Below are 26208 nucleotides of genomic sequence, written 5' to 3'. Positions count from 1 at the left end.
ATAGTACAGGGTGCCGCACGTAAAACCGGCCCGTCGTAATATTCTGGTATATTGTGTTTTTGGCAACACTTAAATAATCTACCTTCCTACCAAGAGATGGCGTGTCGAGGTCGGGTCGACTTACATGACCTGCAGCAGTCACGTGCAGCCGCAGCCAGTGAAACTTGTCGAAACCAGTTGAGAAAAAGGCCTCGTTGTGTTAAGCCGGGTGAGTGTCAGTGTGTGATAATGCCGTATTCGATACCCGAGCGTGTTGCCATTGTTGAAGGGTTCATTCTCACTGGATCTTTTGTGAAAACAAAGAATTTGTTTCGGGAGAAATTTCCAGGACGTTCTGTGCCAGCAAAAAGCACCATTCAGGAATTGATTGAAAAATGGTGGCGTACAGGATCGGTTCAAAATGCTCCCAGGAACAGACGACCATCTGTCTGCACACCTGAATTAAAGATGCAGGTGGAGGAGATAATGACAAGAAGTCCTCGAAAGTCAACCAGGAGATTGAGTCAACAGGTTCATGCGAGTGAGAGAAGTTGCAGACGTGTTTTAAGGGGACTGAAGTTAAAACCGTACCGGATAAGTGTTGTGCAAGAACTGAAGGAGCCTGACCTGCAGAAGAGGGTGCATTTCTGTTCATGGCTGTTGAGCAATGTTGCCAGTAGTTTCTTGGATCCACTAATGCTCATCATGAGTGACGAGGCGTGGTTCCACCTGTCTGGGTACGTAAATTCCCAAAACAGCCGGTATTGGTCGACAGAAAATCCACACGCAATCCACAAGGTACCCTTGCATGATGAGAAGATTGGTGTTTGGTGTGCCATTTCCGCCACACGCGTTATTGGGCCCATATTCTTTGAGACGACAGTGAACAGTGACGTGTATATGGGAATCCTGGAGGAGTTTTATACACACTTGACCGAAGAGGAGCGTCAGTTATGTTACTTTCAGCAGGACGGTGCAACATGCCATACATCAGCTGCATCATTGTCCCTTGTACATGAGATGTTTACACCAGAGAGGACAATCAGCAAAGGCTTGTGGCCTCCTCGGTCACCAGACTTGCCCACGTGTGACTTTTACTTATGGGGACTGTTAAAGGAAAGAGTATACGAAACAAATCCACACAAAATTGAAGAACTCAAGACTAGGATCCAGGATATCACCAATAGCATTACAACACAAGAACTGACAAGGGTATATATGAATCTCCTCAATTGTGCTCACATGTGTGTTGAAGTGGGCGGAGGACACTTTCAGTACCTGCTGTGAAGGTGAGTAGTCATATTCAATACATTACATTTCATTTATGTGTTGTAGTTAATCATATTCAATACATTACATTTCATTTTATGTGTTCACTTTACGGGCCGGTTTTACGTGCCGCACCCTGTACCTCTGTCTTTTGCCATAGGACGAGTACCAAATAGTTCGGTACTTTGAAAAATAATATTAAGGTAACTGGTAATAAATTATGGTAATATGAATGAACTACACGCTTTCGAGATTTTTGAAATATACGAAGTTAGGTAAGCAAATAAAAAAAGCGTTATCTGAAGAAACGTGCAAAGGAACCTCTAACTTGTTGTTCAAATGCTGCATTGACTGATATAAGCGGTAGAGCGCTTAGTCATTTTAGTACAGTAAAACCTGCCTTCAACGGACCCTTTATTAAACGGAAAACTGTCTTAAACGGAAATATTTCACGGTCCTATGAATTTTAGAGTAAAAAACGTGTAAAAGTCCCTTCATTAAGCGGAAACTGTGTTATGCGGACAACGGAAAGCAAAATAAACCTTTAACGGAAATTTCAGAGTTCCAGACTACAGTGTTTAGAAAATGTTTTGACATTCTGTGAGAGGGTAAATATATACATTACATGTCTGCGATAAATTCTTCGTTCTTTTGTTAATTTTTTCTGGGCATTGTTGACCTTCCCCAAGCACTACTCATATTCGCCCCCACAATTTGTCCGTAGTCCCCTCACCTTAATCAAGAGTGAAACGGAAAGTCGGAAGGAGAAGACGAGGTGGAAGAAGAGGAATACGGTACCGAGTTCGAAAAGGAGTGTAGAATAAAGACGTATCAAGATGATCTCAGAAGTTTAAAGGAACTGCATCAATTTGCCTTACGGAAAAATGACTCTGATTTACGTAGTATAGTTTCTCAGGCTAAAGTGTATACGGAAAGTACAACAGCTAAGCAGCAATGTATACAGAAAACTCTGCTTGACTACTGAAAAAATAAAGAAAGCATGTGCATAGCATATTTTGTATTAATTTTAAACTTTTTGTGTATTAATTCGCAGAAAAAAGAAGCATTGTAATTGAAAAAGGTACGTACAACGTACGTACAATATTTTCTCAGTATGTTCGTTATATGCATGTATTAAAAAAAAAAAAAAAAAAAAAAAAGACAGCGTCTACCTCCATTAAGCGGAAACCTGACTTTAACGGAAATTTCTGCGAGTCCCGCTTCATTCCGCTAAAGACAGGTTTCACTGTATTTTATTAAATCATAACCTGTATACTAAAATTTTAGGAGGAGTTTGATAAAGTAAATTTCTTACAACTTTTATATTTGGACTTTTCGTATTTCCTTGACTGAAATTACTTAGCCCCAACTCCCGTATAATGACTACTGCCAGGAGCTAATTTCTTATGTAAGTCTTGAAATAATACTTTTAAATCGCAAAAACAACAATTTTATGAATAGTAATGTATTATAAATTATAAAACAACTATATTATAAATATAAATAGTATAAGTAGTATGTGTGTAAAGAGTATTTGTATCATCGTTTTGAAAAGACAAATCTGTTAGTTAATAGTGTCTTTTACTATATATGCAATATATAAACAAATGACATTTTCTTCCACTGAAATTAAAATGGTCAATTATTATTGGTAATGAATGGCATACTTTTTTATAGCTACAAAAGTCCATTTTTCGTTTATCTCGAGAACTACACACGAGAATTTATTTGCAAGCACGTTATTTTCTTCAGTTCGATGTGTTCTATGCAGAGTTGGCTGGTTTAAACCAGCTGCTTTTTCAAAAGAACCAACTGATATATATATATATATATATATATATATATATATATATATAAAAAAAAAAAAAAAGCTTTAGATCGTGTGAACTTTATGGTGACGTTTCCACATATCAAACCATCCGCATTACGTTTATCTACTTTTCACCTTTTAATCAAGAGGTTGCGTGTTCAATTCTCGGTCGAACCACAACCCATCTTTCATGTTTAAACCAAGTAGCGATTCGAGGTGTCCTTTTAAGCGAAAGTCTTCTCCGTGATAACCTTGGTATTTCATAAGGATGTTAAGCCTAAACATACGAAATGAAACAAAATTATATATTTCTACTTGAGTGAATACCTGTTGTTTTATAAAGAAACCAAGCTTGCTTAAATATATCAATAGAAATTGGCAAAATTTATCAAGTGCCTACGTAGCTTCCAACATCAACTTGGATTTGATTGTGTTTTAATTTTATTGGATGATATCTATATACCAAATTTGTAATTTAATACCTCAGTTTTAGGGTAGTGATTATGATACGTTGACCTTAAAATGTTACATATAAATACATTTAAACTAATAACTGGATTTTCCCAATGGCTAAGGCGGGAGTTTCCCGATTTATATATAATTCTACTTGTGTAACTGTTTATCTTTTTGTCCTTCTGAAATGACTCTTGACAATTATATTAACAAGTAGGCCTATGTAAAAATCGGTACAACGTATTTTTATCAGGAGTCCTTCGTGGGTGAGTCGGCAATCGCATTTGTGACCAATTAGTTTCGGTTTCGCGTCCAAATGGACAATTTCTTTTAGATGTAAGTTTTGAAGCGGTTTGGATTCCGCTTTAAGCTTATGTGACCCCTTACTGCATAACCTTGTTGTTGCATAATAACACCAAGGCGAAACAAACTAATTTCTGTCCATATTTAATATAAATACATAGAGTAACAGCGATTTGTGCAGCAGATAGTGGCAGACACCGGCATTCAGGCTATTCCTTTCCAGGACACATCATTGAAATCACTTGATCCCATTTTCATGGATTTTGCGGGTTTGGCCTACTGAAAAGAGCAGTTGCATCTCGCCGTGTCAATACTGTCCGTGGCCTCTGGAAAGACTGCCAATAGGAGTAGCTCAAGATCCCCGTTCCTGTACTTCGACGGAGCCTCCTACAGTGGAAGTTCAGGTGCAGAGCTATTGTTAAGACATATGGTGCTCTCATCGAGGGCAACCGATGGTGATCCTGTAGTTTATCCTAAAGTGGGAGAGACGTCAAAATCGGACACCTATAGAGGATCAGCCGTCTGTATATCTTAACTTTCCTTTCTTGTTTATAGAGAATGAAAAGTAGCCACAATGATGTGGGTGCTTTGAAGAGCTTGTAATTCTTGAAAAAATTATTAAGAGCTTCGATGTGTGATTACTACAAATTCTATTAGAGCAAGATTCCGCGTATGCTAGATTTGGTCACGTATATAACCTCGGCAGCGTCATTTCGTATTTAATGGAGCTTGCTATTGCTTATTAGTTCTTGTGAATCGACTGTAGAATCTTTCCAACGAATCTGACTTACTTGCACTTTTCTTGCATCTTTCAACGTCGCGATGATCAATGTCTGTTACGCATCCGATGAAGATGCGATGTTGAGTTACCATGCACTAGTCTCGTCTTAATACACATGTACAGTCAACGACAAAAGTTTTTTTCTTTTCATGAAATTAGTTTTGTAAATAGCTTCTGAGTGGAAGGACAATTTAAGCACAGTTTTCAGTAAATCAGAAAGAATGTTAATTTTCCGTACGTTCCAGTGCTACTACTGTTATTCCCAAAATAAACTTTACCAAACAGAAAAAAAAAAATGTCCCTGATTGTACCTGCCTTTTATTTGTAATTGGCAAAGACATACATGAAAGATTAATACATTCCATATGCAGTATATAAGTATTGTTGCGTTTATGTGGTCTTTTAGAAATGTGATGTTTAAACAATATTTTAGTTAGATGGAAATTAAAATTGAAGAGCTAATGATAATTTTAGGCTGTATTTCATTAAGCATATCATGTACTGTCGTCTTGCTAGTATCATAATGAAGAGCTTGGTGGCGCATATTTCAAGACCAGTTTCATTTCAGTAAGTGACATGGCTCTCTTACAGCATCAGTTTTTAGGCTTACAAGAAAATTTTCTTTTTTCCATTTCCTCAAAGACGAGAAATGGGCTACGCATGAGATTTTACACTCGAATGTATAATTTTGTTCAGCTCAATAAGATCATAGATTAGTACATGTTTCATCTTTGGACAAAATTATTTTCCATTAAACGCTAATAATACGTATTGTAGAATTTATTGTTCGTTTTACTTTTTCTAAACGCTTGGACACGGGGCTGAGTAATAGACCACTTAACTTTGTTGTGAATAGTATCATCCAGTAGCGGTTTGTAGTCTGTAGAAGCACCGGTTGCAATATCACAGGTATGTAGATACGCGCAAGTGTTTCCCTCCCCCAGCGTTCTTGAGTTTTATCCAAAAAATATTCAGGAAATATAAAGAGGAAAGTCTTTTAAAGCTATATTTGTATATTTATTGATTGAAGTGCATTCTCTAATATTGATTTAATATATAAGCTATTTTCTTTATTTGAAACAACCACTATAAATATGCGTTCATAAACTATTTATATACCCAGGTACAAAACTTCTATACACGCGTTATTGACCAAGAGATAAATCGAATATATAGTATGTGCTGTACGCCATGAATGATGACGTTAACCCAAAAGAAGAAAAAAGCAAGGAAATTGCATATATTCAAGCAAGCAGTTAAACAAAAATTATTTAATTAAATAAACTATGCATTATTTTAAAATAAAAGGTCTTTCTTTGTTCTTTTCGAGCTTCAAATTTTTATATGACCATTGAAATCTGAAATGCTGCTCGCCAAGCTTTTCTAAATAAAAAGCATCGCTACCGCAAATATTTTCTGCTTTATTTTCTTTAGGGTACAGAAACACGTCTCTCCGACAATACGCATTTTGTTAGCATTTCTTTGTATGAATATAAGGGACAAAAAGTCCATTTTCAGTAACCCGTACTATTGTCTGCTATTCTACTATAAAGAAGCATGAAATCTAAGATGTTTTCCTTCGAAAATAATAATTAAAAAAATAGTTTAACATTCCAACAAATTAGGCTAAAGAAGACAGATGATTATTGAAAATGAATGATTTGAGATTAATTTTTTATGCTTTCCGCCGGAAATCGAACACGGGATCATGTGCATGAAAAAGACAGCTAGGGATTAGACCAGTGATAGGACTTCTTCTCCTTCGAGACATGATTTACTAAATATTAATATTTAGAATGATTTGTTAGTTTTCAATCGATGGGAATTAACCGTGAATTCGAAATCACTGAATTTGATGCTAAAAATATCTTGAATATAGGAATTTCTCTTTTGGGAATGGTAGGTATATATCTCAAAGTAGAAAAAAAGAACGAACTGCGATTGCAAGGACTAGATATTTCTGCTATTATCAATGTTCATTTGATTTGATTTGGTTTACCATTCATTCTGTACATCATATTACATGTATGTTTGACTATTGCGTCTTCTTTATTTCAGTTCTTAACTGTAACGATGTTTTAAATTGGAGACATTTTGTGAAAACAAAATCAAGCAACACAAAAATAATATGTATACTTCTGAGCATAGTAAGATTATTATTCTTTCAGTGTCACAAATCATTTCCTATATTCTAGATTACTTGCGGCCCCTGGTTCGATCCCGGGTCGCGTCAAGTGGGCTTCGTGTAGGACGAACACCGTGTACGTGTGTTTCCTCCCACTTTCTTCATTCCAACATTTCATTCATTCCCATCATCTGTTTTAGTATATGGCCATAAAAAGTATTGATGAGAAATTAATTACAAATTACTTAACTGGGTGGAGTGGGAAGAAGTATCATAAATACAGTATTAAGTCCCGTTGACTACATTTATACTTCAGTTTTTCATTAGACATACTTCCTGGTGTTCCATGTTGGAATCTCTTGATTTCATGGCTGGTAATATGACAATATCCCCCCTCCCCCCAGAAAAAAGGAAAACATCTTGCTTGAAAGAGAACTGATAGGGACAGTTCTTGAGGCAGTAAACATTCTTAAAAACTGCACCGATACGAGCACAAAATTAAAATACAGAATTATTTTATATTTTGATAATTCCTCTGTTTTAATCATAATGAATATTTAGGACCACAGCCACCCAACTTTGGGAGAGCAAAACTCCCCCGATATTAAGAAAGAAAGAAACAATACTAACACCAGACGCGTATTTGTTCTTTGCGATTTTTTTTTTTTTTTTTGTGAATAACTTTTTTCTTTCAAGCGTCTGTATGTCTCCTTATCAATTGAGTCAAGCGCTGCCAAGCGGAGGAATTCGTAACTATTACAGAAGCTGAAGATACACCAGTTGCGAAACGAGCTGCAACTGCAAGCAAGGCATCCCATGTTAAGAGATAGGCGCTCGCCGCTATATGCTCAACGTTACTGCTTCCAGTGGCAAAGCTCGCTGCAACTGGAAATGTAAATCTCTCTCTCTCTTTCAGTTTTTTTAATTCATTTTTTTAGAAATACATCAATACTGTCTTGCGCTCAAGAGCAAAGGTTTATTTTTTACTGATATCCTACTTTAATACCTAAAAATATCTTTAGTATTAAAAAAATATCCGGTTGCACAACAATGCAACATATAGTACCAGCCGCCACTGGTATCATCCCAGCTTATGTGGTGGACAATATGATGTGCACTTGAGCTTTGTCGTGGATCACCCGTTTTCTCGTCTTTTACATTTCAGTGTGTTTTTAGTCATTCACTTATATTTATCATCTGTCTCGTCTAGTCACACTTTTCTTCGATGTTAAACGAATGCTCTATCACCAACAGTGAGCTTTCACTGAGCACAAATTTTAACAATGAGCTTATAGCTTCTGTTAGCTAGTTTTGTCTTTGTCTAGGTGTGTCTTTATCTACGTTTTGTGAGATGTTAATGTTATTTGTTTATTTGTGTACGTATTCTTTCTCTCTTTTTAGAATTTACTGGATTTGAAAGATAGGTTTGACCATTTTCTTCATAATTCATTCAACAATGACAAGATCTTTAAACAGATGATTGCCTCGGACTTCGAATATTTCCTCAATTTGAACCCTAAATCACCAGAATACCTATCACTGTTCATTGACGACAAGTTGAAGAAAGGCGTGAAAGGGGTAAGTTGCAGAAAGATGTAATTATTATATTATTAAGTGCATTAAATAAGTAATTATTGTATCATTATACATCGGTCATGTTTGTGAGTGTCGAGATAAATAGGTAATTTTATTATTTTTTTTTAATTTAATAGTTTTAATGCAGTAGTAGAAATTGAAGCGAAACAAGTAGCAGTATACAAAGTAATTTCAAGGTTGGGTATAGACTTCGGTAACGATTTAAGACGCATCTTTTCAGAATTAGCTCTAAGTAACATGTTTTCCAACCCAGATTCATTTTTATTATTTTATTTGGTGTAACGAATCACCATTTTGTCTCCATATTTGGAATGTGTATCCATATTGTAGCAAAAATAACGGGTTAGCATAAATGATTCATCGGGTTACGAAACATTAGAAGTGTGAAACGTACAAAAATGGATGATACGTGAAAAGATACATATACTTGTCACGTTACAGGTATATACTGCAGATGTTCGGTATTTGCAGCGTTGGTCACACGTCCAAACGGTAATCCAGTTCATTCCATGCGTTTAGTAGCATGTTCCCGTTAATGTTCGTCACAGCAACACTGATGAATTCCTTCACCTTTTGTATTTGTTGGCATTGGGAGTAGATAATTATGTCCTTCATATACCTCCAGAAAGAAATTACATAGCGTGAGAACTGGAGACTTCCACAGGCACAGTGTTTGTAAGTCGATGAATCACTTATGGTAACTTTTTTTTTTTTTTTTTTTTTTTTTTTTTTTTTTTTTTTTTTTAATAACGAGCTGAGTTTTGTAGCGTTTTTAAGACACGCAAAAAGAAAATTTTTGCTGCTGATCTTATGGTTTGAAGATATCTCAGCAGCTAGCACTTACCATTTCCTGAACTCTTAATAAGAAAATACTGAGGTGGAACTTAATGCAAATATTGATATGGCATTATCACCTATTGGTAAGAAACACAAATGCTTATAATTATTTTTACATTTTTCGTTTATAACTTTGCAATAAAATTCGAAATGATAGGGTTTGCCAGATGTTACAAACTTTTAAAACATAGTGTTTGGATTTTCAATAGTAACACTAACAGTAAAAATAATTGATCTTATGTAAAGGGTTAGTTTTCACACTAATCTGAAATCAAGACCCTCTGCTAGTGCTCAAAATTTGGATGAAACTTGAAGAGAGCTTTCAGAATGAGTAGAATCAATCCATAATTGCGTACTTTTATTCTCGTTGCAGATGACTGAACAAGAAATCGAAAATGTTTTAGACAAAACGATGGTCCTCTTCAGGTTTTTGCAGGAGAAGGATGTGTTCGAACGGTACTATAAACAGCATTTAGCTAAACGATTGCTACTCAATAAGTCTGTCAGTGATGATAGCGAAAAAAATATGATCTCTAAGTTGAAGGTAGGTTATAATTTAAAAGAAACTAGTTATATTTTATAATAGACATTAGAGTTAAGAAACAAAGTAACTGAGTTTTTATTTTTTTCAACGAACTTTAAAGTAAATAGTTTTTCTTTACTCGTTTTTAACAATACTTTCTCATTAGAATGTTTTCCATAAAACTTAATTCATATATAAACAATAGTAAAAATCTACTTTAGATGAGTCAATCTTTAAAATTCACTTACAGTAGGGTTTATTAATGATAATCAGAGATGAAATTCACACTGCTTTGAAACAATTCTTCTGTTTGCATCGTGTGAAATCTATCCTGGTGCAGTAGTTTTGTTCTTAGTCCTCTCAATTTTGCCGGATGCATTATAATTATTATAATGGATTAAATTGTCTGAGCTCCTTACTTTTAAATTAAAATTTAATTCATGAATTTTAATTCATGAGTGACACACAGTAAAAGTTATCAGTGAAACGTTCTTATCAAAGCCCTAATTGGATTGTATTTCTACGCGTAGTCGTAGTATTATGTAAATACTTCCGATTGAGATATCTATACACTTCGCAGTTTTTTTTTTTAATATTTGAAGTTCTCATTAAGTTAGCGTCGTATATTGGATGTATTTCCTTTCCGAAATCGTGATTATTACATTCATGGATTTGCCTTTTTTTCGAAACCACGAGACACCATGCCATAAAAAGTGAATTTGGGGATGCCAGAAAATACGTCTCACACAAATGCCGTAATTTGTAAACACGTGAGCGACGCAAGTGCCTTCTACGAGCGTTATTAATCATTAGTGGATGGTACATGCAAGACCAGCTTGGTAGTGAAGTGTTACAGTGTATTTCGTTGGACAGTTACACATCAAATGCATGGAAACGTAAAGGATGGCACAAAGAAGATATCGGAACAATATTACTTCTGACAGTGACAATGGAAGATTAAGCATAAGATAGAGCCAACGAGTGTTAGTGTGGACTTAAATGTGGCTAGTAATGTAATTTCGCGATTGTGGACAAGATTCCAGGAGGGCGAAAACATTCGAAGACAGTATGGGGCAGTTTGCCCATGTACCACAACTCAGCGCGACGACCACTGTCTAGCCCAATCAGCACTCATCAATATTTGCCCGAGCTTTGCAGCAATATCTATTACTCCTGTCTCCTGACCAACTGAATTCACTGCTACACAAGGTATCACTTTATGTAAGGCGATCCACTGAAGATGTTCCTTTCACATTATGGAATTGTCATGACTATTTGACAGTGTGTATAACGCACCACGAGTAGACTCAAGAACAGTGGGATCGCCTGAATCTTTATCTTTACTGATGAGTCCTAGTTCAATCTTGAGACTGTTTTTCAACGTCTTTATACCTGACGGGGACCAATGGCACTTTATAAACATGCCAATTTTGTGGAACGAGATTGTTACGGCGGGACCAGGCTTATAGTCTGGGGCGGTATCATGTTAGGGGCACCGACACCCCTACATGTCTTCCCGCATGGTACTGTAACGATTGCTATCTATTGGAATGTTTTCTGCAACAATACGTTCGTCTTTCCCGTGACATATAGCCCTAGGTTTGGACAGTAATGCCCTTCATTTTAAGGCGTAGGTGGTGGAGAAATACCTGGAACACGAAGATACCGCACGTTTGGAGTAGCCACTATGCTCCCCAAGTCCTAATCCGATTGAATATGTCTGGGATGCCTTTGAACATCGGACTGCAACATTAAATCCACCATCCTGATTTCTGGATGACCCTAGGGTCATTATCACAAAAGCTGCTGGAGGGTCTCATCCCCAGTATGGCAATACGCTGTGCAAATGACGAAGGAACCTAAGCTGTACCTTCCACAGCCTATGTCGACAATCACAGTCCGGCGCAGTTACATGACATGTACATACGGGGTTGGGTTGCACGAATGAAATCGCTGATAAAAGACCGTAACGTTCTAGCACGATGCTAATGGAACCGCAAACATGCAACGCGGATCGTTGATGCCTGGAAACGTGATATGGTCGTATGAGTCGTTCATCTTATTTCAAACCACGGTTCGTGTTTGTGTGTGACAGACACCCGAAAAAAAGCATATGATGAGCAATATCTCCGCCCGACCTTAAAACATGGTGGTGGCTCTATAGTGCTGTGGACTGCAACATCTTGTTTTTAGTGAGCCTTGTGCTTACGCTTACCGGTCGCGTCACTCCCTGTGATTATGTCGACGGTTTAGGGAACGATCTGGCAATGATGCTCCATATTCCAGGATGATAATGCACCCATTTACGCAGCTAGAGCTGGTGCAGCATGGTTTGAGGGACATTGGGATGCAGTTGATCACCTCCCTGATCCGCCCAATTTAAGGACCTGATCATAATTGAACAGCTATGATCCATTTCGAAGACACGAATCAGGCGCAGATTTCCGCCTTCTTTCTCTCTGACGGAACTTAATGGTGCACTGCAGGCGGACTAGGGTAAATATTCCACTCGCTACAATTCATGACCTCTATAACTCTATTCAACATTACATCAGAGCTGTTCGGCGAATAAGAGATGGTCCTACGCCATATTATACCATTCGTACTCAAAAAAAAAAGTTGAATTGAAAATACTAAAGAATATTGAGAATACTAAATAATTGTTGAAGAGGAGTCTGTTACGAATGGAAAGCCCGCTATGATCACTTTCATTGTCAAGAGATAACTTTTTGTTTATCGTTGTGTTAGGTATCTTCTAGGTCGAGAGTCCCAACAGGACGTAAAATACTAAAAGATTATATAATTATATAATTTGACACACGTTTTCTTATTATATGTGAAGTGTAAATAAATAAAATAGGAATTAAAGAGGTAAATGTTACAAATGAATGAATGGAAATTCTTTGATAGGCTGGTGGTAACTTTTTGTTGAACACGATTATATGTTGATAGACCGAAAGTAGTAGGGAATAATATTGCAAATAATCTGACAGATTGGAGAGGGGTGTGCATTTATAGTGACCCACTTTTTCGCGTACATTTTCTCAGCTCCTAATCGAATATATTTGTCATGAACCATGAATGTAATTTAAATAAATTAAGACTATCGTTAGTATCGTGACAGTCGGAAAAAGCAATTTCCCTGGAATCCAAAGAACTACATTGCTGGGATTTGAAACCCTCATTTGAAAACTCCACGAATATACTAAATCCAGTCAAAATAATTTTGAAATGATGTAATAATAAAAGTTTACAATTGAACTGGATGATAATGGTAAGATTACTTGTGGATCTCATAGCTCAGTGCTTTTTGACATAGCAAGAATTAGAAAGGAAAACGCTAAGGCTAAAACTCCTTAAAAGAAGAATCAAAATCAAACTGAAGCAAATACAGATTAATTTTTGTTTTTCACTTTTCTGAAGGTTTAAATATGAATACTTTTTCAAAAGTTCCCGAAGTTAAGACTGGGAAACTGTCATTTAGAAAATATTGGAATGGTTTACAATGTGGTGGAATTGCTGAACAAAATTTCATGTAAGTCGTGTAAGAGGAATAGAATTGCTAACAGTGAGAGAACAGGGTTGCCACATAATATTTTTTTCTTTTACAGTGGACTTAAGACTGTTATACTATTGGTTATTGCGTATCCAATAAAATGTTTGTTATTATTTTCTGGTAAAATTGTCACTCACGTGCATTTTAGCATGGTTAGTTTACAGTAGGGTGACCAAATCGTCAACTAGAAAAAACGGGACAACTTTTTACGTTTGGATAGGTTACTCCCCTAAATATATATTTTTGCCTCTCCGTTCTCTCTCTCTGTATCTTTCACAGAAAACGGCAAATTTACACTTTTTCATTTTAAAATCTATTGAAAAGGTTGTGGAATTAATTAAATAAGTAACTACCAGCAACAAACAAAAAATGAAATTTTGAAAACATTACTAAAATATATAAAACATTCATCAATATCTGTCACCGGCAGAATTTATAACAAACTACTCTTAGCATCGAATTCCAACTCACTTTATTTGCTTTTTCTTACTTTTAAACATTATTTCACTTACAGCTAGTTTTCTTTTTACTTTCACTTTTATATTTCTATACTTTTGTTCCCCTTTCGTAAATGACAGTATGTTACATCTTAGTCAAATCACGGAAACACTGTACTGTACTGATGACAGCGCCTCTGTCTCCCACCGCCCAAAACAGAGAGTAAAAACAGTTTGTTTTTCGTAAGACTTTCAGCCCCTTGCACTGTCTGCGGAGTGGGAGTCTTGAAGGGGGAGGCCTAGTAAGGAAAACAGTACAGCCACCACATCCAATATCGCAAACGTCGTAATGACGTTGTTCAGTAATTAGACATATTCCAATATAATCACATATCTTAGAAAATAATATTATTATTATTTTCTAAGCTATGTGATTAGCAAAAATTAATATAAATTAGGAAATTTTAGATTGGAAAGCTTTCTTGTACCTAATGTACTTAAATAGGGACATTTTGGCGTCCCGGGAAAAATTTTCGGGACACCGGGAATGGCAGTGAAAAAACGGGACAATCCCGTTTTACGGGACGGTTGGTCACCCTAGTTTACAGGCATTATTAAGCCAAATATAATTGCTTTTGAATTATATGGAAAGGCAATTCTTGTTCTTGATCAGAACAGAGTGAAGTGGCGTATGTCCATATTTGTTTTTCATGTAAAAATAATGAATAATAAACTTACAATTATACTTGGAGCAAAATAAAAAACGAATTGACATTCGAAAAAAGCAAGTATTGTTGTCCTGTTGCCACATAGTGAGTACTTCGCTGGGATCTCCGCTATATTCCTTCCACTTTAGTTGACAAACAGGTATTACAAGATGGCAATACAGTAATGTTATTTCGCCCTTTGTACAGAAACCCTCTACATATAAGTAGCACCATGTGACGTTTCTAATAGATCCCTTTCTCTTGTTGACCTTAAATAGCCCCCAGACGCAATTCCCTTCTCTACACACATTTCCACATGACTTTCAGCTGTCAATTTATTTCTAATTTTGTTACATATACAAGACCTCGGTGGCGCAGTTGGGAAAGTGTTCACTTACCACTGCACAACCCAGGTTTAGGCCGGGAAATATTTTCTAGTTCCGGTGCAGCTTGAGAGTTCACTTAGTTTCAGTAAAATGGATATTTTGGGAAACGGGGATAAAGGTAGCCAGAACTACATTACCTTTTGTGTGGGCCGAAGGTGGGTGTGGAACCTTACGTCTCTACCCCAATTTTTGGTCTCGTATGACCTGTTCCGTATGAAGGATGTCCTTTACTTTTTTACATTTTATAATTAAACTATAATCTAATTTAATCTAATCTAAATAAAATAGTTTGTTTGTTTGTGTGCGGCATGGGGATCAGACGAATAGACCGAGAGTTACGAAATTTTGGTTACGGCTACCTTGGTCCAGAACCTAGACCGAGACGAAGCTGTTGCTGTTTTTTAATCGAACCGGGGAGTCTCAGGAGGACGCGTTTACCGAGACATGTAAAAGAAGTAGATGACCAATATTACTCTCAAATTCATAGTTTTTGCGGTCGCTGAGATCAATGGTGAAACTCCGATCGCATTTAACTTCCAAGTTCACCCCATTCGGCTGCGGCCCGGGGTCAACGGGGAGGGGGAGATATCGAGACATGTAAAAATATCCAAAATGTCTTAGTGTCAAATCCATAGTTTTCGCGGTCGCTGAGATCATTGGTGACACTTCCATTAGCGATTACTTTCAAATTCTGCTACCATTGTATGCGGGCCGGGGGTTACCGAGACAGGTAAAAATAATCCAAAATGACTGATCCAATATGTCATATATATGTATGTTACGTTACAAAGAGAAAATGCACCTCAAATATATCCTGACCTGGATTTGAATTCCCGCATTGGACATTAAGTTTGAGTATAACATTGTTTTGTTTCGAGACGCCAATAGCAATGGCATAGAAGAAAGAACTCATTCTGGACTACCACTAACAGAAACCAAGGTTTCTCGCTTCTTGATGGACTCTTAAATAACTAATTGTGCGTCTGTTTCCTACGTTTATCATTTATTCTTTGGGATAGCCAGATACTTCTAGGAAGTACACTGCAGAAGTAAATCACAATATGTGAAAAAATTGTATTATCTGTATATATATATAAACGATTTTTCAATAGTTTATGTGTACTGTAATGTTCTTAAGTGTTACGTACTTAATTAAGTTACAGTGGTTACATGTGTAATATTCTATGTTACAAAATGAAAACCATAATTTACATGATTAGCAAGATTTTGAAATTTCTTCCAAATAAATATAATACACTCATTGTTCGAATAACTTTATAATAGATAAAATAATTGACATGTTAAACGTGTAGTTTATTCTATTTAATGAATTATTGGCTGTTCAATGTGGTCTTTGCTTTCGGTATGAGCCCATTGTTACATAGTACTATTGCTTCAAGATAGATAGGATAACGTAATACAGATAATACAGTAATGGTGAATTAATTAGAATATATTGATTTTGTTCGATTGTAAATAATGTAATTACGAATATCTAGTACAACAAACCTACTGTCAAAAGAAAATTTTTAGTATATAATGTAGGTATGTGGCAACCCTGCAGTATGTAGTTGCACAGTCAATCTGCTAGTTTTAAGTTGTTTTATTGAGCGCTAAATTATAGATAAATGCATAATATATTTCCTGCTTTTAAACAGTAATATTTGCTATAACGAAAGATTCAAGAGAAAGCAGTTTTATTTCTTTTAATATAGAGAACTTTGTGAGTAGAGTGCTTGAATCTTGGTGTAAAGTATGGTGAATTTATAAGACCCAAAACAGGATTTGAAATGTTCATTATAGCTCTCACAAATATGAGTTGTAAAGCAACCCTTTAGCGTCTCAGTGTAAGATGTTTTTAAGGCCGAGTAGTAGTAGTAGAGTCAGAATAGTGCAACTTATTTAATTTCGAGATTCTGCAGCGGTAAAAATTATGATAATTAGATACAGTGAAAAGTGAAACCTGCTAATTATAGGAGAGAAATTTGAACTTAGCAGCCGGTATTGTTTGACCTATATTGTACTGAGTGCAGTCACACTAGTATAGGTGTTACGAATAAAATTCAAAACAGTGAAAATGTCTCTTAAAAACGAGGGACTCGTTGAACAGCCAATATCGGAGATACAAAAATTTTTGAATTGAGGTAATATATACAGGGTGGACACAAAGTCGCTTTTTCCAATATGTGAAGAAATACTTGTTTTGGGGAAAGTAACTTCGTGCCCACCCTCTTTATTACGTTTTCAGTCTACGATAAACTAATTCAGATTCTTTTGCAATTTAACTAAGTGTATGTGAAGAATTATAGTGCATACAATTTGAAATTAAGCTACTAAAGGAACTAAACTGACAGGTGATCACAGCTAGTTATTCAAACTCATTATTACATATTTACAGACTTATATAAATACTAGGGTTGGGCAAAACCGGTTTTTATAAAAACCGAAAACCGGTTTCTGTAAAAACTGAAACCCGAAAAACCGACATTTCGGTTTTTTCCAAAACCGGTTCGGTGAAAACATTTCGAAAACACATAAAACTATTTCTGTGGAAATGGATTCAGTTTCCGGAGAACAACGAAACACCATTCTGGTCAGAAATAGAACAAATTTTGAAAAAAAACCGGAATCGGTTTCGAAGAAAACCGAAACCGGATCAGGTAAAAAATCGAACCGGTTTGGGAGAAAACCGAACCGGTTTCGGTGAAAACCGGAACCGGTTTGAAAATTTTCCAAAACCGTTTTTTGTGCCCACCACTCATAAATACATAAGTCGCTGACAAAGATGGAAGTTTTTATCGAAAATTTTTGTATTCAAGTTAGTAGTTGGAATAAGCCGTGTTTACTTTCGTACCTGCTGTTTAATTGTCTATCGAAACAATTATATTGGATTCGTGTTAATAATTACATTTAATTTATTAGTAACATATTTTGTAAAAAATATGGGTTTCTTTAATTTATTTATGTATTTGTTTTTCAATTTTAGACTGAATGCGGTTGCCAATTTACATCAAAATTAGAAGGAATGTTCAAAGACATGACAGTTTCAAATACTATTATGGACGAATTTAAAGAACATGTTTTAACATCAGGGGTAAGTTTCACTTACTTTATATGTATCCTACAAGTATGAATGAGAGGAATGATCATAGTTTGTCATATATTTTATTGTACTTGGTAGAGGTAGTGTATAATTATGTCTACATGTAGTATGTAAAACTCTCTCAGAAATTCTCAGAATAACTCTTTCACGGAAATCGTTAGCTCATTATACTTCTGTAGACTAACGTATTCTAAATATCTTCACAAGTAAGAAAGTAAATTTCAAAAGTACTTCTTCTGTAATGCCTAGCGGAGTAGAGAAAAGTGGGGCACGTGTGTGTTTACTCTCATCTTTCTTCGAGATGGAAAATCAAAGAAAGAAAATTCTGTTTGAAATACGGGAAACTGCTTTAGTAGTTGCAGGTGACGGTGGACCTAAGTGAACGACCACCTTCAAGTGACATAGTCTTAGAGAGAGACACAATATTTATAAGAACAAGATCTTGAAAGGTCGTTGAAGTCGCATTCAGATTATGTTTGGTGAAAATGTAGCAAATTGGCCATAAGCTGGCAGAAAGGTTAGTATTACAAAAACCTTTTACATTCGATAGCGAACGTAAACATCTTGCTACAAACAAATTTGAGAAAACATTTAAAAGAATGAAAAATAAATAAATAAATGCACGATTGGACTGTGAATATAATCCTGTGTTCCATCTTATTGTGTCGGTACCCAGTCCTAACCCTCATTAACTGTACACCATCTCAGTCATGACTGGTGCTCAGCATCAAGAGACCACATGCATTGTACCTCAGCTTGTGGTATCTTTGTAAAATTTAGTATCCATATTAGAGAACATATATCACGGTTGAACTAGATATTAATTTGATAAATTTAGGAAGGTGGCTGAGACCGACCTCAGAAGTGAGAAGGTGTGTGCATGATCAGAGAGTGAACTGGGTATCGTAGTGTTTAATGCATTAGCACGGTAATGCTTTTTCTGTTTTCGGTCCAGTCGTGCATTTTTCATTCTGAATGTCATTCAGGTTGCCTAAAGAGGATTTAACTTAGAAAAAAAGTGATTGTTTCTGTATTTTTCGTGTAATAGTTTCGAGAACAAGTTCCTTTGATGTAAGAGATAATGAAGTGAATTTTACTGAAAACTACAGTTGGTTAATTTTCTTATAAGTTGTTGTTCAAAGGAACATATTAATTGGTGATATGTACTTTTATTTGTGTTGTGCCATTCTATTTTAAAAGCCTACATAAAATGAACCTGAAAATTATTCTCCTGGTCCTCATCAGAGCCAGTCTAAAGTAAAAATTAAGAACGAAGCATGTAGTACTTGAACGAATAGTAATATTTTGTGCAGTATAATTTTTGTTGGTCTGAACTTCTGTACATGACTGTAGATCTATCAGTGTGTGAAGGGATGTTGTACTACAAAACAGGCACGAAGTTGCATGCATTTTTGAAGGCTTGATAAGCATTTTTTTTTTTTTTTTTAATATCCAAATAGGTTCCTATATGTGTGACAATTTTTGCAAGTATCAATTAAAAATCAAAACTTGCACGATAGGCTTAAAGTTAATGTTCTGCTTAATTTCTTTGGCATTGTCTTGGGAACAGCCAAGCCTTATTGGGGTCAGTGTTCTCATGTTTACATACTAGTTGGCAGTAAAGTTCAAGACTTGTCTTAGGCACGAGCGTTTAACAGAATAGAGAAATGAAAACTAAAACCCAGAAATTTTAAAGTTGTATTATTTATGCTTCGCAAACAAACGAATGATTGTTTAATTTGTCCAGTGTAAGCTCCTTAGTTACTGACAGGATATTAGAAAATAGGATAGTGGTAAATGTATCGTTCATGTAGAGGTGACTGACTATATTTAATCCAAATTTTCAAAGAATACAACTAATCTTAAGATACAAAAACTGGATGTAATGCGAAGCGTAAAAAGAACAGCAACATGGGTCACAAAGACAAAGCAAGTAAAAAGAATGAAACCATATGAAGTTCTGGTTCACAACATTCCAAATCCACATGATGAAAATTTCGAGGAAGTAATGATCATAGCAAACTAAATTCATAATTCAACTATTAAAATTAAACTAGTACGAAATAGTAAATTACAACTCTCATTTAACCATTAGTAAGCCCAAATTTTTTGAAAGTAGAAACAATAGTAAATTCACATTTTTCGGTAACTATAATAAGAAACAGTGTATAATTTATTAACGAAAGTAGATGTACAGTATGCTTAAAAAAGGTTTCTTAAATTCGAAAAAAGATGGACAACAAAATACAACTTTTTCTTTGTAAAAAGCTTATACTTGTGGTACTTTTTTTCTGATTTGAAGTTCGGGGACATATATTTTTGTGTCACTTATTGAAAGATGTGTATATCTGTAGGACACCTTGGTATGTTTAGTTTGAAAAATATTCCTTTGGAGCTAAGCAGTAGTTGGCTAATTTTTTAAAGTTCCTTTTATCGTGGTAATAGTTTTCCGTTGGGTTGTCTCCTGATAGAAGTGTTTTCCGTTCTTTACGTACTTTCCAGATTAGAGAGGAAAAAATCCAGATATGAGTCCAAGTAATGGAGTTTTAGAAACGTTTGAAATCCCTTTTGTAGTTAAAAAGTTCACTAACGATTTTTTCGTAGTTATTTGCCAGATAATTTATTTGTAATCTCTTGGGAATATGCATACATCTGTCTAAATAGACTCAAATGTAGGATACAAACACCGTGCTCGTGGGTTTTCTCGGGGTTCTCCCGTTTCCTCCCACTTTCTTCATTCCACCATTTCACTCATCTCTCATCATCACCGTTTCCTTTAGCCGGCATAACCGTGGGACGTAAAACTCAAAGATTTCATTTCATTTCATTTCAAATGTAGGATGAATCAGAATTCGTGTATTTGTGTACTAACATGTACACTCTCTTTTATATTCAACATACTTATTTCAGGAAACGTTTTTCTGAGGAACAGAAAACCGTTCTAGTAGAATCAATCGCTATTTAAGAAAGATGTCGTAAGAGATTCGTTTACTACATTCTTCGTTTCAACGTTCCCTTGTGGCTAGTGCATCTTAATATAGTGATTTATTTTGTCCGTCCTGTTCTACTCACAAAAAAAGCAACAGTTATGATCCCATTTAAGCAATAGAGCTGAGAGAGAACCTTGAAATTACCATTAACACATTTTATAAAGGTTACCAAGAAAGTTCTTCGCTTTTTCACCTACCCTCCTTCGAACATCGATACTGTGTCACCTAAGACGTATCTGGAAGATCAAAAATAGTCTCCATCAGCATCGACGATCTTCTGCCAACGTTCTGGAAGGCCATGGATTCCATTGCGGTAGAACTTGGTGGGTCGTGAAGCGAAGAAGGTATCAAGTGCATTTTGCACCTCTACTAGGGATTTGAACTGGCGTTCTCTAAGGGGATTGTCCAAGGAATGGAACAGGTGATAATCGGACGGTGCAATGGCCGGGGAGTATGGCGGATGCAATAGTGTTTCCTATCCAAGGCGTAGAATGGTGTCACGGGTTTTACTAGGGACGTGGGGCTTAGCGTTGTCCTATAATATAAGGACTACTTTGCTATTTAGAAGTGCTCTCTCCAGAATTTTGAATTTTTCTTGAACACGGCTCAACTGCTGACAGTACACAGTTGCATTGATGCTCTGACCAGCCGGTAGCAGTTCCTGATACACGATGCCGCGAGCAGTCCACCAAACACAGAGGAGGGCCTTCTCTGTGCTGGCTTCGACTGTTTTGAAACCTGTTTATGGGATGCTAATCAATGATGACGGCGCCGTGGAGCTTCGTACAGGACGCACTTCTCATCACATTTCAACACCCTGTCCAGAAATGGCTCCTTCCTCAGACGAGACAGTAAAGAAACACAGGTGTCTGTTCGCAGTGCCTTCTGGCCCGGAGTTAAATCATGTCTGACCCATCGACCCAACTTGTAGTGCTCCCCAAGTTGATGGAGGTGCTGTCGAATGGTTTCTCCACTCACACTGATTTGTACTCTCAGTTTCTCACATGTCTGGCCACTACTCTCCTCAATTGCTGCCTGAAGCTCTTCATTTTGTACGTGTGTTGGTCTTCAAGCATGTGGTACGTCTTCGAGTGTTTCGTCACCATCCTTAAACTTGTTAAACCACCGCTGTACTTTCCGCGTAGTGACGACACCCTCACCAAAGACCGGGCATATCTTCCGCCCCGCTGCAGCGGCGTTTGACCCCAGTTTGAACTCGTACAGCATACACACCCTTACGACGCTCTGTGGAGGTCCCATGTTCACTCTGTCCTTACGCAAGTTCACGATGTAACTGAACTGTCACAACCAGGGTTGTATGTTGGATATACCTACATCAACAACTGACCTTCGCCTTATCTCCCTTCGCATTCAACTCACGGTGTGAGGGCCAATGGAACACAGACCTCCACAAAAAGCGACAGAACTTTCTTAGTTATTTTTATATCTTGCTTAGCTCAAGTATCACATTCGTACGATCCCTTTTTGTACGCAATTTAAGCAAGAAGATTGGATTTTTTTTTCTATTGCGGGAAAGGATTATGGTGAAGGATATATATATAAAAAAAAATCTAATTGATGATGAAAATCTGCCCTGTGTCACATGAAGGTTAGTAATTTACCATAAATAATATAAAAGAGTTATTTCAACATTACGAAATAAACCAAAGCTATATTAGGGTGCTCACCGATCCGTGAAAATTATGAGACCCTGAGTAAGCCGTGTATTTCGTATGTCATGGAAAAGTCTGGATTACTCCATGAATTTTGTTATTAAACCTTGAATATGTAAAAAAATTGCAATCTCTTGTGTTTACCCGTTTTTTGTATGCACAGTTGACATTGTAAGGTTGAACCGACTGTTGCGCCGCGTCTTGGGTCCCATTTACGCTTCAGTCCTGCGCCAGGCGATTTATTGTCATTGTACAGATACTAAAGGTTATTTTTGAATCAAAAAGTCTATAATATTTCAGTCAAAAATTTTCTTGTAGGCCTTATATCTGGAGAACTTCATATAGTAGCCAAATCAAACTATCACTTAACTCAGTATGATGTGCTTATTCCGTAAAAAAAAGTACAAAACTCGATTTAGGGACCGTTCAAAAATTATGAGGCCCCTGATTCAAATACTAATTATTGGCCAAGATAGCAATCTTTTAATGTTTTTTTTTTTTTTGGGGGGGGGGGTTTGGATCATTCCTAAAATTGTTATAAACTTTTCGACCGTGAAATTGAAAAATTTTGGACCATGTAAACCGTGAAAGAGCCATGGATTCAATTGTTTACTTTTAGTGGGAACTGTGCCTGATAAAAAGGAGCTCAGTATTTATTTAAGGAGCTGAGTCAGAGCGTGTTTATAATAATGTGAAAATAAGTTATTCACTTACACATTTTTATTGCTTTTGAAATTAAATTTATTACACAATTTCAGTAATCACTGTGATCTACATCGGTAGATTAGGTTCACTCATATACTATTTTTCTCACTTCATCATCTTGCACTTGTGTGTACACCAAGCTGAAAAGACTTGATAACATAAATTCTGTGCACGTTTTCATGTACATTTCTATTGAAAATTTGCATTTAATCTTTACTTCAAAAACTTCTTTATATGGAGACTTTTACAAGGTAGCGCAAATCTATTATACTGTGCTATCTGGTGAAGAACACTTGTAAAGTTGCTGTTTTATTCTTTAACCTATAGTTGTGAATCAAACTTAGATGATTAAATACTACAAAATAGTACTTTGAGTAAACAAGGATAACAAAATAGTACTTTTAGAAACAAGGATAATTTGGTAAGTAGATATTTACAAGGGTAATTTGGATGATAAATTTTCTAACAATTTATTATACTAATTCATTAATTTAACAATGTTTTAGACCAAGTGTCGCGAACATGATTGAATTTTAACTGAATTGTAAGCATGTCAGCAATGATAACATTAATGAAAATAGTATTACTATGGATATTTTAAAGATTAAATGTATTGTTACTAAATAATGGGCTAACAGAAGAAGAAAATGATGTTGAGAAAATAATTTATATATATATATATATATATATATATAAGCTCGATACAGAAATTCGATACGTAAATATTGAAATGAAATCAGTATAGAGCAGTCTTACAGAATACGGAGTCAGAATATTTTGAGTTTAAGGAAGAGAAAAAGATAAACAACACAATTTTCTTTTTCTTAAAGGCAGTATGTGTATAATTTTTCAAGACAAATGAAGTTCCAAATAGAAGACGTTATTTGATAATTAATATATGTCGAGTATTATCATTAGAATACCGAGAGTATTCTAATGAAGATGAAATTCAAGTTATATGGAGATGAAATTAAAGCACAAGCAGATATGATATCACAGGGAAATAATTGTGTGGGGAAAATAATCACAAGCAGATAGGTCCACATTGTTTGATATATCAGTGCATGGGGTCCTTGGTTCGATCTTAGCTCGCGCTAAGTGAACTTTGTTGTGGACAAACACCGTGTGCGTGGATTATCTCGGGATTGTCCCGTTTCCTCCCACTTTCTTCATTCCACTATTTCCTTCATTTCTCATCATCACCGTCTCCTTTAGCCTAGCCGGCATAACCATGGGACGTAGAACTTAAAGGTGTTTGATATATCACCAAGAAAGATACTCCATTGAATGTTCCAAAGCTATCAAAGAATAGGTGAAGTGGTTCGCACCTTGGATACCCTTTGTAAAACCTGTAAATTCCATGCATTTTCTCTCGTTGGCCTAGTATCATACGTGCCTTTGGTACTTGTAATCTCGAATTCAATTTCAGACGGGAATTTATTGAATTATTACTTTCAAATCTCCCTTTATCTTATACGACACAATCTTGAATTAGTCTGTGCTCCCCAGGCAGTAGGGAAATCAAAGATCCTGTGAGTGTGCACTATGCAAAATGAAGTGAAAACTGTATATATTTTGCATGGAGGATGCTAGCACCTCTTGGTCATTATTATTATTATTATTATTTTATTTTATTTTTTTAAATTTTATTTAACAATCACCAGATACAGCTCAGAGGCCATTTTATACTGGATATCTAACAACAACAATAATAATGGAAGGGATTTGAGAAGATATCGGCCAGGGCCTGTTTAGTAGGTACCATCCAGTCAGGGTGGCCGGCAGTGGGAATCGAACCCACGACCTCCCGAATGCGAAACCAACGCTCTACCACTTGAGCTACTTCGCTCGGTATTATTATTTATTTATTTATTTATTTTTTGAAATGTCTTCTTGGGTTTTCGAAAGCTCCCATTGTACTTCCATTGTACAATTCGTTTTCCAGACGCGAGTCGTTGACACATTGACATTTGATCGGCCATATTGGGTTCAATACGTCAACGTCCGCGAAATTTCAAACCAATAGATGTGTAGTGTTCTTACATATATCAATCTGCAAAACATTAAGTCAATCTGCCCATGGGAAGTGGATGAGAGGTTGCTTGCAAAAGTCGATTGGCATGACCTTCGGGCGGCCATATTGGATTTATCCTTTGCTGTCGGCCCGGCATATTTCACCAGTATTCCTTCGTGGCCCTCCTCGTTCTAATATATGCGCAGTTTCCGGATCCCCGATTCTTGGGAGAGAACCTTTACTTGTGAGCTTAAATACTAGCTGGACTTCTCGGAATTTTGTTTTAAATTCCTCTCCCTCGCATTCCATCCTATCTCATAGGTAGCAACAATGGGTAGCTTAGTGATAAATTAATGCATATTCTTTTAAATTTTGGGGCCGCGGTGGCTCAGTGGTAGAGCGTTCACCTCTGGTGCTTGGGGTTCCGGGTTCGATCCCAGCCCCTGCCACGTGAACTTTGTGGTGGACAAACACCGTGTGCGTGTGTTTCCTCGGGGTACTCCCGTTTTCTCTCACTTTCTTCATTCCACCATTTCATTCATTACTCATCATCACCGTCTCATTTAGCCTAACCGGCATAAACGTGGGACGTAAAACTCAAAGATTTCATTTCATTTTCATTTTCTTTTAAATTTTATGCCTACAGCAGTACAGGGAAACCATGGAATCTGGAACCAAATAGCAAACTTTCTATTGCGAAAGATGCTCACGTATCTGCCGCCATTCCCAACACACTTCCTCAAACCTCCGAAGATTATTCAGATCCAGACGTTCCACAGAATATATTTGAGAGTTCTCTATATAGCAAAGTCCATCATACTGAGATCGCGTGATGGTGTGCAACCCGCAGTTTTTCTGGAAAACGTCCCAGCGGCGAGTGTATTTTCTGCACTTAAAATACTGCCAGACATTATCCTTTACAGTCACTACCAAAAATAGGTCTGCACCCTTTAATGTCCTT

General features: G+C 36.3%; 1 protein-coding gene across 1 annotated transcript in view; it reads left to right on the top strand.

The window, feature by feature from the left end:
• The window catches only part of Cul3 (cullin 3), an 86866-nt gene that overhangs the window by 21551 nt on the left and 39107 nt on the right, over positions 1-26208 (top strand). Inside the window, exons 7-9 of the mRNA XM_081768597.1 lie at positions 8122-8298; positions 9527-9697; positions 17749-17856. Of these exons, the coding sequence (XP_081624723.1) occupies positions 8122-8298; positions 9527-9697; positions 17749-17856 (456 nt within the window). The remainder of the gene's footprint in view (positions 1-8121; positions 8299-9526; positions 9698-17748; positions 17857-26208) is intronic.

Source organism: Thermobia domestica, chromosome 8 (assembly GCF_964235325.1).
Source record: "Thermobia domestica chromosome 8, izTheDome1.hap1.1, whole genome shotgun sequence".
Taxonomy (NCBI): domain Eukaryota; kingdom Metazoa; phylum Arthropoda; class Insecta; order Zygentoma; family Lepismatidae; genus Thermobia; species Thermobia domestica.
The sequence above is the reverse complement of the archived record's forward strand: the minus strand, read 5'-3'. Positions and strand labels throughout refer to the sequence as shown.